At 52.9% G+C, this 14396-nt stretch overlaps 1 protein-coding gene across 9 annotated transcripts in view; it reads right to left on the bottom strand.

Moving 5' to 3' along the window:
* DLGAP2 (DLG associated protein 2) overlaps positions 1-14396 on the bottom strand; it is a 786545-nt gene that overhangs the window by 116552 nt on the left and 655597 nt on the right. For all 9 annotated transcript variants that reach the window (XM_053900747.1, XM_053900746.1, XM_053900745.1 and 6 more), the window contains one exon: positions 1383-2452. In XM_053900747.1, the coding sequence (XP_053756722.1) occupies positions 1383-2452 (1070 nt within the window). The remainder of the gene's footprint in view (positions 1-1382; positions 2453-14396) is intronic.

Here is a 14396-nt window from a genome sequence, read left to right as displayed (position 1 = left end):
ACTCGTACGTCATATAGGACTGGGGCTTGCTAACCACAAGCAAAGTTGAAGCCTCTCCCACGGCTCTACAAACAACATCTCACCCCGCTACCAACTCGTGTCTCCGAGTCGATCTGCCTGTGAAAGTGACTTGTTAGCATTTCCTTTCAAAACAGAACCGCTGGCTTTTAGACAGTGTGCCAGGGTGGCATCTTTGCAGCCACCTGCACCCTGGAAAGACCCACAGTCGTCCACCTGCCCCGTGAGTCCACTGCCCGGTGACTCAGCTAGTGTCCACCAGCGTCCCTCATTCTAGGGGTCAGGTCTCTCCAGGCGCACAAGGGACTGGGAGGGGAACACCGTCCCGTCCCTACCCAAGACAACTCTCCCCGTTCTGAGCTCTGCTAAGGGCACCGGGAGCCGGTAAGAGGGATTGGGAGGCATCTGTAGAGGAAGCAGGCGCCTCTTAATTGTAAGCGTGCTCAGGGATGGTGTCAGGAGGAGGCAGACACTCAGGGACGTCACAGAAGCATCCCACCGTGAGCGGCTCTCGCCCTTCGCCCCGTTCACTTGTGTGTGTCTTTGCCCGCCCCGGACAAGGGCCCAGAGGCCGCCCCGGAGGAGCAGATACGTGTTCCAGGCATGCCCAGTGGTGCTTTAAGGCTCAGACACACTCCAGTCGGGAGAGGTCGGGGGGCCCTGCTGGCTGCAGGCCACCTTCCAGGGAGGGAACAGACCAGGGGCTGATGTGCTTTGTCGTTGGGGCCACATCCTCCAGCCCTGGAGGCACCAAAGGAGTGGCCCACCGCGCTTGGGGCTGAGGACTGACAGGGGTGGCATTGGGAGGGCCTCAGAGGCCAGCCCACCGCGCTTGGGGCCGAAGACTGACGGGGGGCGGGGGGGGGGGGGGCCTTGGGAGGGCCTCAGAGGCCAGCCCACCGCGCTTGGGGCCGAAGACTGACGGGGGGCGGGGGGGGGGGGGCCTTGGGAGGGCCTCAGAGGCCAGCCCACCGCGCTTGGGGCCGAAGACTGATGGGGGCGGGGGCATTGGGAGGGCCTCAGAGGCCAGCCCACCGAGCTTGGGGCCGAAGACTGACGGAGGGGGGTGAGGGGGTGCATTGGGAGGGCCTCAGAGGCCAGCCCACCGAGCTTGGGGCTGAAGACTGATGGGGGCGGGGGCATTGGGAGGGCCTCAGAGGCCAGCCCACCGCGCTTGGGGCCGAGGACTGACGGAGGGGGGGAGGGGGCGCCTTGGGAGGGCCTCAGAGGCCAGCCCACCGAGTTTGGGGCCGAAGACTGACGGCGGGGGGGGAGGGGGCGCCTTGGGAGGGCCTCAGGGCCAGCCCACCGCCCGCGACTGCCTGTCAGCGAGACCGTGCCGGGAGGCGGCCCGGACCCCTTACCTGCAGGTAGTGGCACGGCCTCAGGGCGGGCTTGGCGTCCTGGGGGAGCAGAGGCTTGTCCAGGTTCAGCGAGCTCTTGCGGTAGGCCTCCTTGGCCTGGCTCACGGTGAGCGTGGACCAGGAGCTCCGCTTCATGTACTTGGTGTCGGGCGTCATGGTCAGGCCCTCGCAGGCCGAGCACTTGACGTCGCTGTTGCTCTTGGACGTCTTCAGGGACAGGTCCCCGAAGGGGCCCGGGAGCACCTCGGGGTAGCAGTGGGAGACGTGGTCCACGTGGTGCCTGTTGACCACGCTGGACGTGCGGCAGGTGCTGTCGCTGTCCAGGTTGTCGTCGGAGCTCCACCAGCTGCTGGCGCCCGACCGGGGCTTGCCGTCGGGCTTCCGCTCCTTGCTTTTACTCCTCTTGCCGTGCTTGGGGTGGTGGGTGTGGTGGTGGTCCTCCGCCCGGCCGTCGCCCTTGGTCCCGTTGACGTGGCCCTTGGAGGGGCCCTCGAGCGAGTGCGACTTGGTGAAGAGTTTCTGCACGGAGTGCACGAGGTGCCGAATCCTGCCCGGGCTCTCGCCGCGCTGCCCCGCGGCCGCGGACGTCCTCTGGTACTGCAGCGTGTGGAACCCGTCCCTGTGCAGAGGCCCCTGCTTCTCGAACTGGTCCAGGAGGTTGGCGGGGATGCGGTTGGCCCTGGCGCCGGCGTGCGGCACGGCGCAGTCGTCTCTCGTGTCGTAGTGGGAGCTGTAGTGCATCCTGGGGAAGGTGCTGCTGGACACGTGGTCGCCCAGCACCACGGGCATCATCACGCACTCCGAGTGCACAGAGCTGCCGGGGGAGCAGCGGTGGTGGTCCAGGGGGCAGCCGTCCACCGGGCTGAGCAGGTAGGGCTGCCTGGCCTCCTGCACGTGGTGCAGGTGGTCGTGCGCGCGCTCGCAGTCCTCGGGGCCCGCGAGGCCGCAGGTGTGGGCGGAGCACAGCGGGGCTGGGGCCCGGCCCCCCGGCAGCCCCTTCATGTTCCTGGGAGCCGGCGAGTACCTTCCCTCATTGAAGTGCTGCGTCGGGGACCATGAGTACTGCTGGTCTGTTGAGAGAACACACAGAGCCGTTTCAGCCGCCGCCCTCACTGACGTGCTGGAAGAGTCAATTATCGGACACCCCACGCGGGCACCGTTTTATCCGGTCCTCAGGGGTCAGTTTTGGGCACTGGAGAGGGGAATCATTTTTCCCTGTACGCTGACTGCTCCAAAGTAGGAGACTATTAAGGAGCATGAACTCTCAGGGCGCCCAGTGGCTCAGTCGGTTAAGCATCCAACTTTGGCTCAGGTCATGATCTCGCGGTTCATGGGTTCAAGCCCCATATCGAACCCTGTGCTGACAGCTCAGAGCCTGGAGCCTGCTGCGGATTCTGTGTTTCCCTCTCTCTCTGCCCCTCCCCTGCTCGCACTCTGTCTCTCTCTCTCTCTCTCTCTCTCTCAAAAATAAATGAACATTAAAAAAAAAAGAAGCATAAACTCTGGTTATCCCTAAATATAGTTCTACAACCACAAGTATGTATTGTCTGCGAGATTCATCGGGTCTCTGGACAGCAAGACTTTGTGCTATTAAACAAATCAACAATTTGGGGGGGAGAATGAGTTGCATTTCAATTAGATTTGAGTATTGTGGTTCAGTTTCAGAAGTTTAAAAAGTAACATTTGCTATTTAATTAGCAATATTGCTCAGTAAGCTCATGTGATATGCACTCATGCATTAATCCTGAAGGGTCTAAAGCCACGTCCTTGCGGCTCAGGGGGAGAAGAGGTGGCTTTCTCGAGGCCACCTGTCTGTGTCAAAGCAGGACTAACACAGGATGTCCTAACTTTCATTTCAGATACTTGCCTTTCAACTGTAAGATTCTCCCCAGGACAGAAAAACATGGTTTGTTTACGTGAGATGCAATATTGTGCACAGATAAGTCCTAAGGAGTCATCCCTCAGAGGGGGCTGGCTTTGTTTTCAGGCAGGTGGCTACGTGCTGTACGTTCAGGCAGGTGGCTACGTCCTGTACCGTTCAGGTTCAGGCCCCAGCTCTGCCACCACGTGGTGTGTGACTCCACGGGCCGGTCAGGCGGGCCAGCCACACTCCCTGTGCTTCTGTTTGCTCCCTGTGACGGGAGACAAGACATTGGCAAAGCAACAGGCAGGGCCTCAGGAGGAGGGCACTCTCTGGTGCCATCCATTGTCGGTGTTGTAATTATCGTCCTTTTACACGCTCTTGGGTCAGCATCTACAAAGTTCTGGGTTTATTAAATCTAAGTGATTGGATTCCAGGATTCCTCAGAGAAGCCTCTCCTTCACCCCTGCTTCCTACTGACTCAGTGTTTCTGCTTCAGACTCAGTTCAGAGCTTGCTTCCAGAAGTCTCCAAACAGATGCAACAATAGACTCTGTTACAGTATATGACATACATATATGCATATCTGGTATACAATATGCATGTTATAGATGGGAAATAAAGACTATTATAGTACTATCCATACATTATGTATAGTTCACGTATACATATACAACATGCATACGTGGTATAAATATGCATATAACCTATGTAGGAAATACAAACTCTATTACGATATATAATATGCATATATAGTATGTATATACAATGAACCTATCTATACATAATATATGTATATAATGTAGATATATCACACATACAAGAAATATAGACTCTATTACAATATACAATATGCACATACAGTATGTATATATAATGCATATATCCATATATAATATATATATATTGCATGTAATATCCATATGCAGGAAAGAGAGTCTAGTATATTATATGCATATATGGTATGTATATATAATACATATATCTATATGATATGCACATATACTAATATGCATATAATATATGCAGGAAAACAGACTAGTATATAATAGGCATATACAGTATATATAATGTCCATATATATGTATATAAATGTATACGTAATATATGGAGGAAATACACTGTTACAGGATATAATAGCATCTATGTCAAATATCTCTAAGACATATATCCATATATGATATATAGCATATAATATTCATACAACATATGCAGGAAATAGTCTAGTATATCACATGCACATATGGTATGCATATATAATACATATATCTATATGTGGCATATACAAATAATATTTAATACGCATATAATTTATGCAGGAAATAGATCCTACTATAAAATATGCACATACAGTGTACATAACGTATCCATCCATTTATATGTATATAACGTGTATGTAATACATGCAGGAAACACACTCTCACAGTGCATAATGTGCATATATAGTATGTATACGTAAAACATGTATCCACATGCGCACATACGCTACATAATATGCATATAATAGAAGCAGGAGACACAGATGGAAGCTGTCTGTCACGGGAACAGGTGGGAAGGGCGTGAGAATGAGCACCGAGGAGAGAAACACTGTGGGATTAGCCCAGACAGGATCTGAGGGCCCCAGCCTCCTCGTCCCACTGGGGGTGCCCAGACAGCTCTCTGTCCTGGGAAAACGGAGACCAGCTGGCTCCCTGGATGGGCCTGGGCTGTGTCCCTCTCCACAGCCCCTGCCACCTTCCCCACAAGGACATCAGGGTGCAGGGACCGCTCAGGCTGCCGTGTCAGGACACTCGACCCCGGGGTGGCCGGGCGCCTTCTGCTGGCTGTCCCGGAAAGGCTGTCAGGGGCCGGGAAGCCCCAGAGGCAGACCTGCTGGCTCTCTCCCGGCCGTGCCCTCCAGGGCTGGCACTTGCTCCCACCTCCTCCCTGCCCTGGCTCAGACCCTGAGTGCCTGTCGCCAGCCAGGGCCACAGCAGCGGCCTCCTGCCTGCCTCCCCTCCCCTTGTCCTCATTCCCTCCCTCGCTTGCCCGTGCACATGCCAGCCTGCTCCTCCCTGCTCAGCGGCTCCCGGCTTACTGCTGAGTCCTCACTCGTCAGCCTGTATCCAAGCGGCCCCGGGGACGGCCTGCTCGGGGGATGGCCGTGCGCCAGTCCGGAGCGCGTGCCGGAGGCCATTGCTGACCGGGTGGGCTGGCCAGGCCCTCCCTCCCGCCCCTCGTTGTCGGTGTGGCATGCCGCTTTAACCAAATGCAACAACCCCTATTTCTGGCCATTGTTCTGTGGGCTCCTTCCCAGGCAGCATGCACTCTGTAAGAGCCCCGCAGTCCAGGCAACCCCGGGGGAGGCGGTGCCCGCTGTGCGTCGTCCTGGAGGCAGGACAAGACTCGGGCTTCCGCGAGGCACCTGCGCCCCGCTTCCTCAGGGAGGAAGCTGTCTGCTGTCCCCTTGCTCCTGCGCTGGCCCAGCCCCCTCCCCGGGCTGCTCCAGCCTCAGGCCAGACCAGTCAGCCCGCCCCGCCCACCCGTCCCTTCCCATCCCTGTCCTTGTCCTGGCAGCTCCTCACCTGGGAGGTGCCACCTGCAGCCTGGGGTCAGGGACACCCGACAGCAGATGCCAAACAGACATTCGGGGCAATTGTGGGAAATAGGAAAGAAACCTAAGAGATGCCAGTCGTCTCCCACATCATTTCTGACCAACTCTTCTGGTGACTGACGTAAGGAAGCATCATCCCCTGCGAACATCTGCCAAGTGCCTGGTCCCAGACATGGATTCAAAATGTCCCCTCTGCAGGCTCTGGACCGCCACCTGTCCAGGCCAGCTAGACGCAGACATATCCTACAAGGCAGAGGCACAATCTCGCAGATCCTGAAGGAGTCGGGGCACGACTTACCCTACTTGGGAGCGACGGACAGCGGCCGGGACCGGACGCTGAGCAGGGGCGGGGCTGTCTCCTAGGAAGGGCAGCACAGGGGCCTCTCCTGCACGTCCTCCGGAGCAGGGACCCCTTGTCTCCAAAGAGAGCCCGACCTCACTGGTGTGAGGGGCGCCACCGCCTCATGGGAGTGTCTGCCCTGGAAGAGCTCCTGGGCGCCTTCCTTTCTCAACAGCCAAATTATAACCAGAGCACTTTAATATATTAGGAGAGGACAGTGTAGATTATATTATGTTTTAATATAATTAAAAGCAAGTTTTCAAAGGAAATTCAATATCCAGCTGATAAATAGCAAAACTATGTGCTGTAATCTAGACTTTACAGCAGCATAAAGTTGTCGTCCTATTATCTTTTGCTTTATTTTTCCATTAACATGTAATTTAATACAATTCTAATCTTCCTCTATATTAAAAAGCACAACCATTATGGCTCCAATCACGTATCCTATTTCTGCCTCACGTTCGGCCCAGAAGCTACATTATGAATGCGGCCACATGAAAGAACAGTACAAAAGATAAAAGTTTAGCCGTAATGAATTGAATTGGATTATGTAACACATCGGAACACATTCTCATCTCTGCTCTTCGGGACTCAGTGCCTTGACGTAGGCATGGAAACTGACGCACTGCCTGGTAAAAATAATATCACTCCCAACGACAAACAACAAAATAACGTTCTGTAAACAATGGCGGTTCTAAAACGTGCATTAGAGACCTGTATTACAGGTTGTTTTTGTCTTAAGTCTCTGGAACACGGAATAGACACTCGGGGGCTGGCAGTCTCTCTGTATTAAGTGAGGTAAGAGACACAGAATGTGGGGGCACCTTAGCTCCCTCATTGCCCGCTACTCACCGCACCATATTTTGTTCTGAGGCAAGAGAAAACGGCGGTCTAATCCTCCTTATCCATTAGCTGTCTCCCCAAATTCAAACTACAGGGTAAAGGCACATTTTACTGTGGGATTTCACAAGAGTGTTGGTGTTCTAATCTGAAAAAGTATGTTTTGAGTGTAGGGATAAAAACTTTAAAAAATATGCTATCTCTGGGTGTGGGCACCATGTGCAGGGAGCCAGCGCTTTTCACATGCAGATGAGGAAGCCCAGGCTGGAAGGACAGGTGGGGAAAGTCACTGAGGTCGTACAGGCACGCAGACCTGCACGTACACGCGGCGTGCGCACAGCTCCAGGTGGCCTGCTGCCAGCACCAGCTGCCACCAGGTGGGGGAAGGTGCTGGGTGAGGGCCCCACGGGCCCTTTCTCATTAAACCGGCTGCTGGTTGCACACCAAGCCCAGGCGTGAGCCAGCCAGGCTGGGCACACACTGCGGCGACGGGCTCAGGCCCGAGTCTTGGAGAACGCGTGGAACCTCTCCTGCACCCCAGCCCTGGAGGCAGGCACCCCTCCCCGAGGTCCTGCCGCACTGAGGACACCAGCTGTGTCTCCCGGGGGCCTGAAGCTCACCGAGTCAGGTGAGGTGCCTGCCTGCCTTTCGTCTGATTTCATTCTATGTGTCCACCGGGCAGACGTGTTTCCCCGTCATCATCACTGCACTTGCCGTGCACCCTAAAAGGAACATCCTCACTAAAGGTAGAAGCTAAGAGTAAAGAGCAGCCCGCACAAGATGACACCAAACAATACGGACTTGGTGAGCGGGCTGTGGAGCCACTTGCCGAAAAGCGAAATATTCTGCTATCGTGTATTTTTCCCACACCAGTTCCACTTACCATCGTGTCTTCTGCCCCCGTGCAGAGCTGTGAGGTGCCCCCACTTCGTCCCTGGGGTTGCCCTGGCTCCCTTTCTCTTCTCTGCTGCCTTCACCCTTTACACACCCACCCATCCTTCCTGCTGAGGCACCTGCCTCAGCCTCCTTCTCTCGTAAGTCTTCAGGCCCACGGTCTCATCTGCATCCGTCAGGACCTCACAACATACGCATGAGCAGGGGGGTGTGATAAGAAACAGCCATGTGAACCTACTCCTGTATCTACCACGTGAAGGTAGGAAAGATGTCTCCCGCCATATGTTAAGAGGACCTACCTGAACCCCCATCAACAAAGGGTTTCCTCAAAAATTTAACAAAAGAGTACAAGGTGAGTATGTGGACCACCGCAAAACACGGCGGGAGGAGTCCGTGATGCTCTGGACCAATGGACAGGTGTCCCTTATTCGTGGACCGACTTAGCACAGTGAAGGTGGAGACACTTCCCGAACTGATGTGCAGACTCCACACAACCCCTATCAAAATCACAGTTGGCTTCTTTATAGAAATTCAAAAGCCGACCCTAAAATTCATACAGATGGAAAAAGAAAACTAAGTGTGAAGCTAGAGGTAGGAAGGAGATAGTAAAGCTTAGAGCAGAGATAAATGAAATGATGGAGGGAATCAACGAAACCAGAAGTTGGTTCTTTGAAGAGACCGATAAATTGACAAGCCTTTGGCTGGAATGGAAGACCGCTCGAATGACTAAAATCAGAAATGAAACTGGGGAGTTACCTCTGATGACATAAATAAAAAGGATTATGATACTATGACAACTTACACTAAAAAATAGACAACCTAGATGAAATGGGTGAATTCATGGAAATACACAAATTATTTCCAGAAGAAACAGAAAATCCGATCAGACCAATAACAATAAGGAGACTCAATCAGGAATCAAAACCTCCCAACAAAGAAAAAGCCCAGGACCCGATGGCTTCACTGGTGAATTCTGCCAAACATTTAAAGAAAAATTAATGCCAGTTCTTCCCAAACTCTTCCAAAAAGTTGAAGAGGTGGGAACACTTTCTAGCTCGTTCTATGAGGCCAGCATAACCTGATATGGAAGCCAGATCAATGCATCATGAGGACAGAAAATTACAGACCAATATCTTTTATAAACACAGATGCAAGCATCCTCAACAAAATACTAGCAAACCTACCCAGCAGTGTATTCCAAGTATCATACACCATGACCAAGTGGGATTTATCCCGGGAATGCAAAAGAGGTTCAACATAGAAAAATCAATATATTACAAGAGAGTAATAGGACCAAAGCAAAAACACGTGACCAACTCAACTCAAATGCAGAAAAGGCATTTGGGGAAATCAAACAACCTCTCATGGTAAGAACACTCAGAAAACTAGGAACATAAAGGAATTTACTCAACGTGATAAAAGCATTTATGAAAAACTCACAGTTAACATACTCAGTGGTGTAAGACTGAAAGCTTTTGCCCTAAGATCAGCACAAGACAAGGGCTTCTGCTCTTGGTGTTGCTATTCAACCCTTAACAGGAAGTTCTAACCAGGGCAATTAGATAAGAAAAAGAAATAAGAGACATCCTAATAAGAAAAGGAGATGTATCTATCTCTATTTGCAGATGACATATTCCTAGAGAGAGAAAATCCCAGAGAATCCATAAGAAAGCTATTTGAGCTAATAAACAAATTCACCAAAGTTGCAGGTTACATGATCAAAGCGTGCAAGTCAGTTATGTGTCTACATCTCAGCCACGAACAAACCAACAATGAAATTAGTAGAGCAATTCCATTGACAGTAATGTCTTCGAGAATCAAATGGTCAGGACTACATTTAACCGAGGAGGTGAGACATTTGTATCTTGAAAACTAGAAAACATCTCTGAAAGAAATTAAAGATTTAGATAAATGGTGGGGCACCCGGGTGGCTCAGTCGGTTAAGCATCCGACTTCGGCTCAGGTCATGATCTCACAGTCTGTGAGTTTGAGCCCCGCGTCGGGCTCTGTGCTGGCAGCTCGGAACCTGGAGCCTGCTTCCGATTCTGTGTCTCCCTCTCTCCCTGCCCCTCCCCCACTCATGCTCTGTCTGTCTCTCTCTCAAAAATAAATAAACATTAAAAAAAAGACTTAGATAAATGGAAAGACATCCTGTGTTCATGGATTAGATGACTTTCAATACTACCCAAAGTCACCTACAGACTCAACATGTTGTCTATCAAAATTCCTGCTGGTTTTGCAGAAGTGGAAAAAAAAATCAGTCCTCAAATTCATGTGGAGACGCAGTGGGTCCCAAACATCCAAAACAATTTGCAAAGCAAGAAGGAAGTCGGAGGGCTCAAAGGTCCTGTTCCAAAACTTACTACAAAGCTATGGTAACGAAAACAGTGTGGCACTATCCCAGGGATATACATATAGGTCCATGGAATAGCGTTGAGCGTCCAGACATGAAACCACACATCTGTGGCCAGTTCAGTTCTGATAAGAGCGCTAACACTGTTAAAAGAATAGCCTCTTTTATAAATGGTTCTGGGATAACCCAGTGGCCACGTGCAAAAGAACAAAGCTGCACCCCTTATACTATATGCAAAAATGAACTCAGAATGGATCAGAGAACTAAAAGTAAGGGATAAAAGCATACAACTCTTTAAAGAGAAAATGCACATCTCTCCTTGGTCATGTGAATTAGAAGAGGTTTCCAGACATGCCATCCAAAGTCCAGGAAACAAAGAAAACGACAAAATGGATTTCCTAAAATTAAAAACTTCTTGCTTTAAAGCAAACTACCAGGAGAGTGAAGAAACAACCCACAGAATGGGGAAGATTCTTGCAAATACGCATCTGATAAGGAAATTATATATAGAGTATATAGAGAACACTTACATCTCAGTTATAAAAAAGGCAAATAATATCCAAATAAAAATGGGCAAAGTCGCTGAACAGATATTTCCCTGAAGAAGATACATAAATGGGGGGCTCATTTGGTTAAGCAACCAACTTTGGCTCAGGTCATGATTTCATGATTCGTGGGGTTGAGCCCCGCATTGGGCTCTGTGCTGATAGCTCGGAGTCTGGAGCTGCTTCAGATTCTGTGTCTCCTTTCCTCTCAGTTCATCCCCCTGCTTGTGCTTTGTCTGTCTCTCAAAAATAAAGAAGATACCTAAGTGGCCAATAAGTATGTGAAAAGATGCTCAACGTCATTAACCATCAGGGAAACGGAGCTGAAACCACAGTGAGATACCCTTCACACACACCAGGATGTCTGTAACAGATGGACGGGAACAAGGGTTTCGAAGCACACAGGGAGGTAAAACCTGACACACCGCTGGAGAGGGGAGAACGTGAAATGGTGCAGCTGCTGTGGAAAAGTCTGGCAGTTCCTTACATGACCCAGGGATCCAACCTGCAGGCACACGCCCAACAGAGATGTGAGCCCGTGTCCCCAAAGCTTGTGGACGTCTGTTCTCAGCAGCACCGTCCACCACACAGCCCCAAAATGGAAACAACCCCACTGTCTATCACCTGATGAATACACAAAGGGCCGTATCCATTCAGTGGAATGTTAGGAGGCAACAGAAACCAAGGACTGAAACATGATCCCATTTCTGTGCAGCGTCCAGGACAGGCAGGTCCTCAGGGACAGACAGCAGCTTGTTGCTGGTCAGGGGCTGGGACAGGGAGGATGGGGAGTCACTGCTGAGGGTATGGGCACTAAAAATGCTCTCATTGGATGGCACTGATGGTTGCATATGTCTGTAAGTATGCCGAAAGCCACACGTGGATGGGCAAAGTGTACAATGTGTGTATGTCCCCACAAAGCGCGTACTCATGAATAAACACCTATAATGGGAGAAGACATAAACAAAAACATGAAGTTGAACACATTCAAACTTTAATTTACAAAATTTTCCCCATGTGTGTTAGAACCCAGCAAAAAAACCTGCTTAGTAAAATTTAGGGAAGCAGTAAGCTTGTTGGTTTGCTCCTTAATGGCTTCTGTCTAGGGCACAACACGTGTGGTCGAAGCCATCAGGCTCAGAGGCAAACTTGGGGCTCAGTGCAAAGGTCCTGAGCATGTTCACACGCAACCTCCTTTGTCCCCCGTCTTTGCCTCCCCGGATCATGTGTCGTGATCACATTTCTGTTCCATCAGGATATTTTACGTGGTTTGGTTATTCACTGTTCTGCCTTCTTACAAAATCAGAGAAATCTGATGACGATGGTTCAAGTTGTGCAGTGAATGGTAGCTTTTTGGTGTGTCAGGAGGCCCCTGCTTGGGGACTGTGGGGGGCACATCGGGGCAGCCTGTCTGGGGACCATGGGGGGGGCACATCGGGGCAGCCTGTCTGGGGACCGTGGGGGGCGCATTGGGGCCCCCTGCCTGGGGACCGTGGGGGGAGGCGCATCGGGGCAGCCTGGCCGGGACTCCGTAGGCTTCACTGAGTCTCCTGCGGGGACAGCAGCCACCACCTGTCCTGGGACACTCACATCCCTCACATAGCGAGGCTCTGCCTTTATCTGCCCAAGATTCAAAGGTCTGGACACCAAGGCTTCACACCAGAGTCACTTGGGAAGCATTTCAAGGGCAAATTTCTGGGCGCAGTCCCAGGCGTGGTGAGACTTCATCTCAGGATATGGGTCATCAACCTGCAAATACCTCCGTGGCCCTCGGGTCCGTGCCCCTCACTGCTGATTTGTCACGTGCGGCATCATGTTGCCCAGCTGGCCTCCCGTCTCTCCAAGTCGCTCCCCGTAGTTAGTAGAGTCCCTTTGGCCACCGTGGCGCATCCTCCTCGGTGTCGGGCCAGCCGGTGACTGTAGAAGTGAACGACACTTGACCACACGCTGTGAGCACTCGTGTCCTCCCAGGGGTGGGGGCCGCTCGCGCACCTCGCCGGGTGCCGGGCACACTCGTGTCCTCCCGCACGTTCCCAGCCTGCCGTCGCTCAGGAGAACTCCTCATCTTCAAGCGCTCTGAGCCCCTGTGAAGGAAAGTTTCTGCAGGAAAGACCTTGCTGCGTCCTGACTGTGAGGCCCCGGGCTGAGTTCAGTGGAAAGCATCCGGCTGAAGCACTTCTCTTCACTTCCTGTGCTTTCCTTCTTTAGATGTCCTTTTAAAAAGATCCTACTGTTGTAACATCAGGGCCCCCGGTGGAAGAAACCCTCCACGTTTGTGCGGTTTCACACCATTTTCAAAAGCATGAGCGTGTTACCCACAAACGGTTCCAGCGTGGCGGTATCTCTCAGTTCCACGAGCGAGCACAGAGGGAGGCCCTGGGAGGAGGCACGTGGCCGTAGTGTGTGGCCGCCGCCTGACCAGGCTCTGCAGCTTCTGACACGAGGCCGCCCAAGCGCACAGAGTCAGTCAGAGGCTGTTCTTCCCACCGCACGGCGTGGCCTGCCGGATGGCCATGGGGAGCCCACCGCCCCCTCTGCAGATGAGAGGCTCGGGGACAGCACCCAGTCAGTGTGTGCAGAGGCCGCTGAAGGGTTTGCACGCCCCACCTCGTTCTCGCACTGCTGGTGAGGTTCTGCCCGTCGGCACACGGCGCGAAGCACCTGCTGGGAAGCACGTGCTGTGTGTGGTGGACAAGACCGTGGGGACAAGGGAACAGGCCCCATGCGCCTCGGTGGTGACAGGTACTGGGAAAGTCAGGTGGGCTTGCTGGGAGGCCCCGTGGGGCAGAGCCTGGGTGAGGCGTGTGCAGGCCGGCCAGCGTGCGGTTCCCCGGGGACTTGCTCCACTTCCGATAGATCGGGAGGTCTCGGGGGCAGGAAGTGGCAGGAGAGCCGCAGGTTGAAGGGATCTCTGGACTGTGAGCGTGGACAGGGCGTCTGGGGCCAAGGCGGGGAATCAGGAGGGGACTTCGCGGGGATTCCGGCCGTGGTGCCAGTGGCCTCCACCACGTCTCCCCGACGGGACGGTGACAAGCAGTGCTGTGCACTGAGTGTCCCCCAGACTCACAGGGCAGGGCCCCAGCCCCCGTGGGACTGTGTGGACACAGGGCCTGGAGGAGGAGACGGAGGCTGAGTGCGGTCCCGGGCGGGCGCGCTCACAGGAAGGGACCCAGCGCGGGCTCTCCGCCCGTGAGGACACAGCCGGACGAGGATGCGAGTCTGCCGGCACCTGGACCGTGGACGTCCAGCCTCCAGTGTGTGAGGGACGAGCCTGTGGTTTGAGCCGGCGTGTGTGGTGCTCCGTCTCAACAGTCCGAGGGACAGAGACGAGCAGGCAGTATGCACGTGAGTGCAGCGCGTCCTGTGTGGACAATGCTTCCTACACGAAACGGTCTGACCCGCAGAGCAGCCCTCGTGTGGTAGCCGTCAGCACCAGCTCTTCCAAACAAGGAAAACGGGGTCAGGGGGCAAATGGCTTGCCCAAGGTCAAACAGCCCCAAAGCAGGACCCCAGCAGGACTCAAGAGACTGCCGTGTCCCCTCTGAGGTTTGCTTGGGTCCTAGGTATAACTACTTTATGACCCCTGGGG

The sequence above is a fragment of the Panthera pardus genome, unplaced genomic scaffold (assembly GCF_024362965.1).
Source record: "Panthera pardus isolate Hobbes unplaced genomic scaffold, ASM2436296v1 HiC_scaffold_13, whole genome shotgun sequence".
Classification (NCBI taxonomy): Eukaryota; Metazoa; Chordata; class Mammalia; order Carnivora; family Felidae; genus Panthera; species Panthera pardus.
The sequence above is the reverse complement of the archived record's forward strand: the minus strand, read 5'-3'. Positions and strand labels throughout refer to the sequence as shown.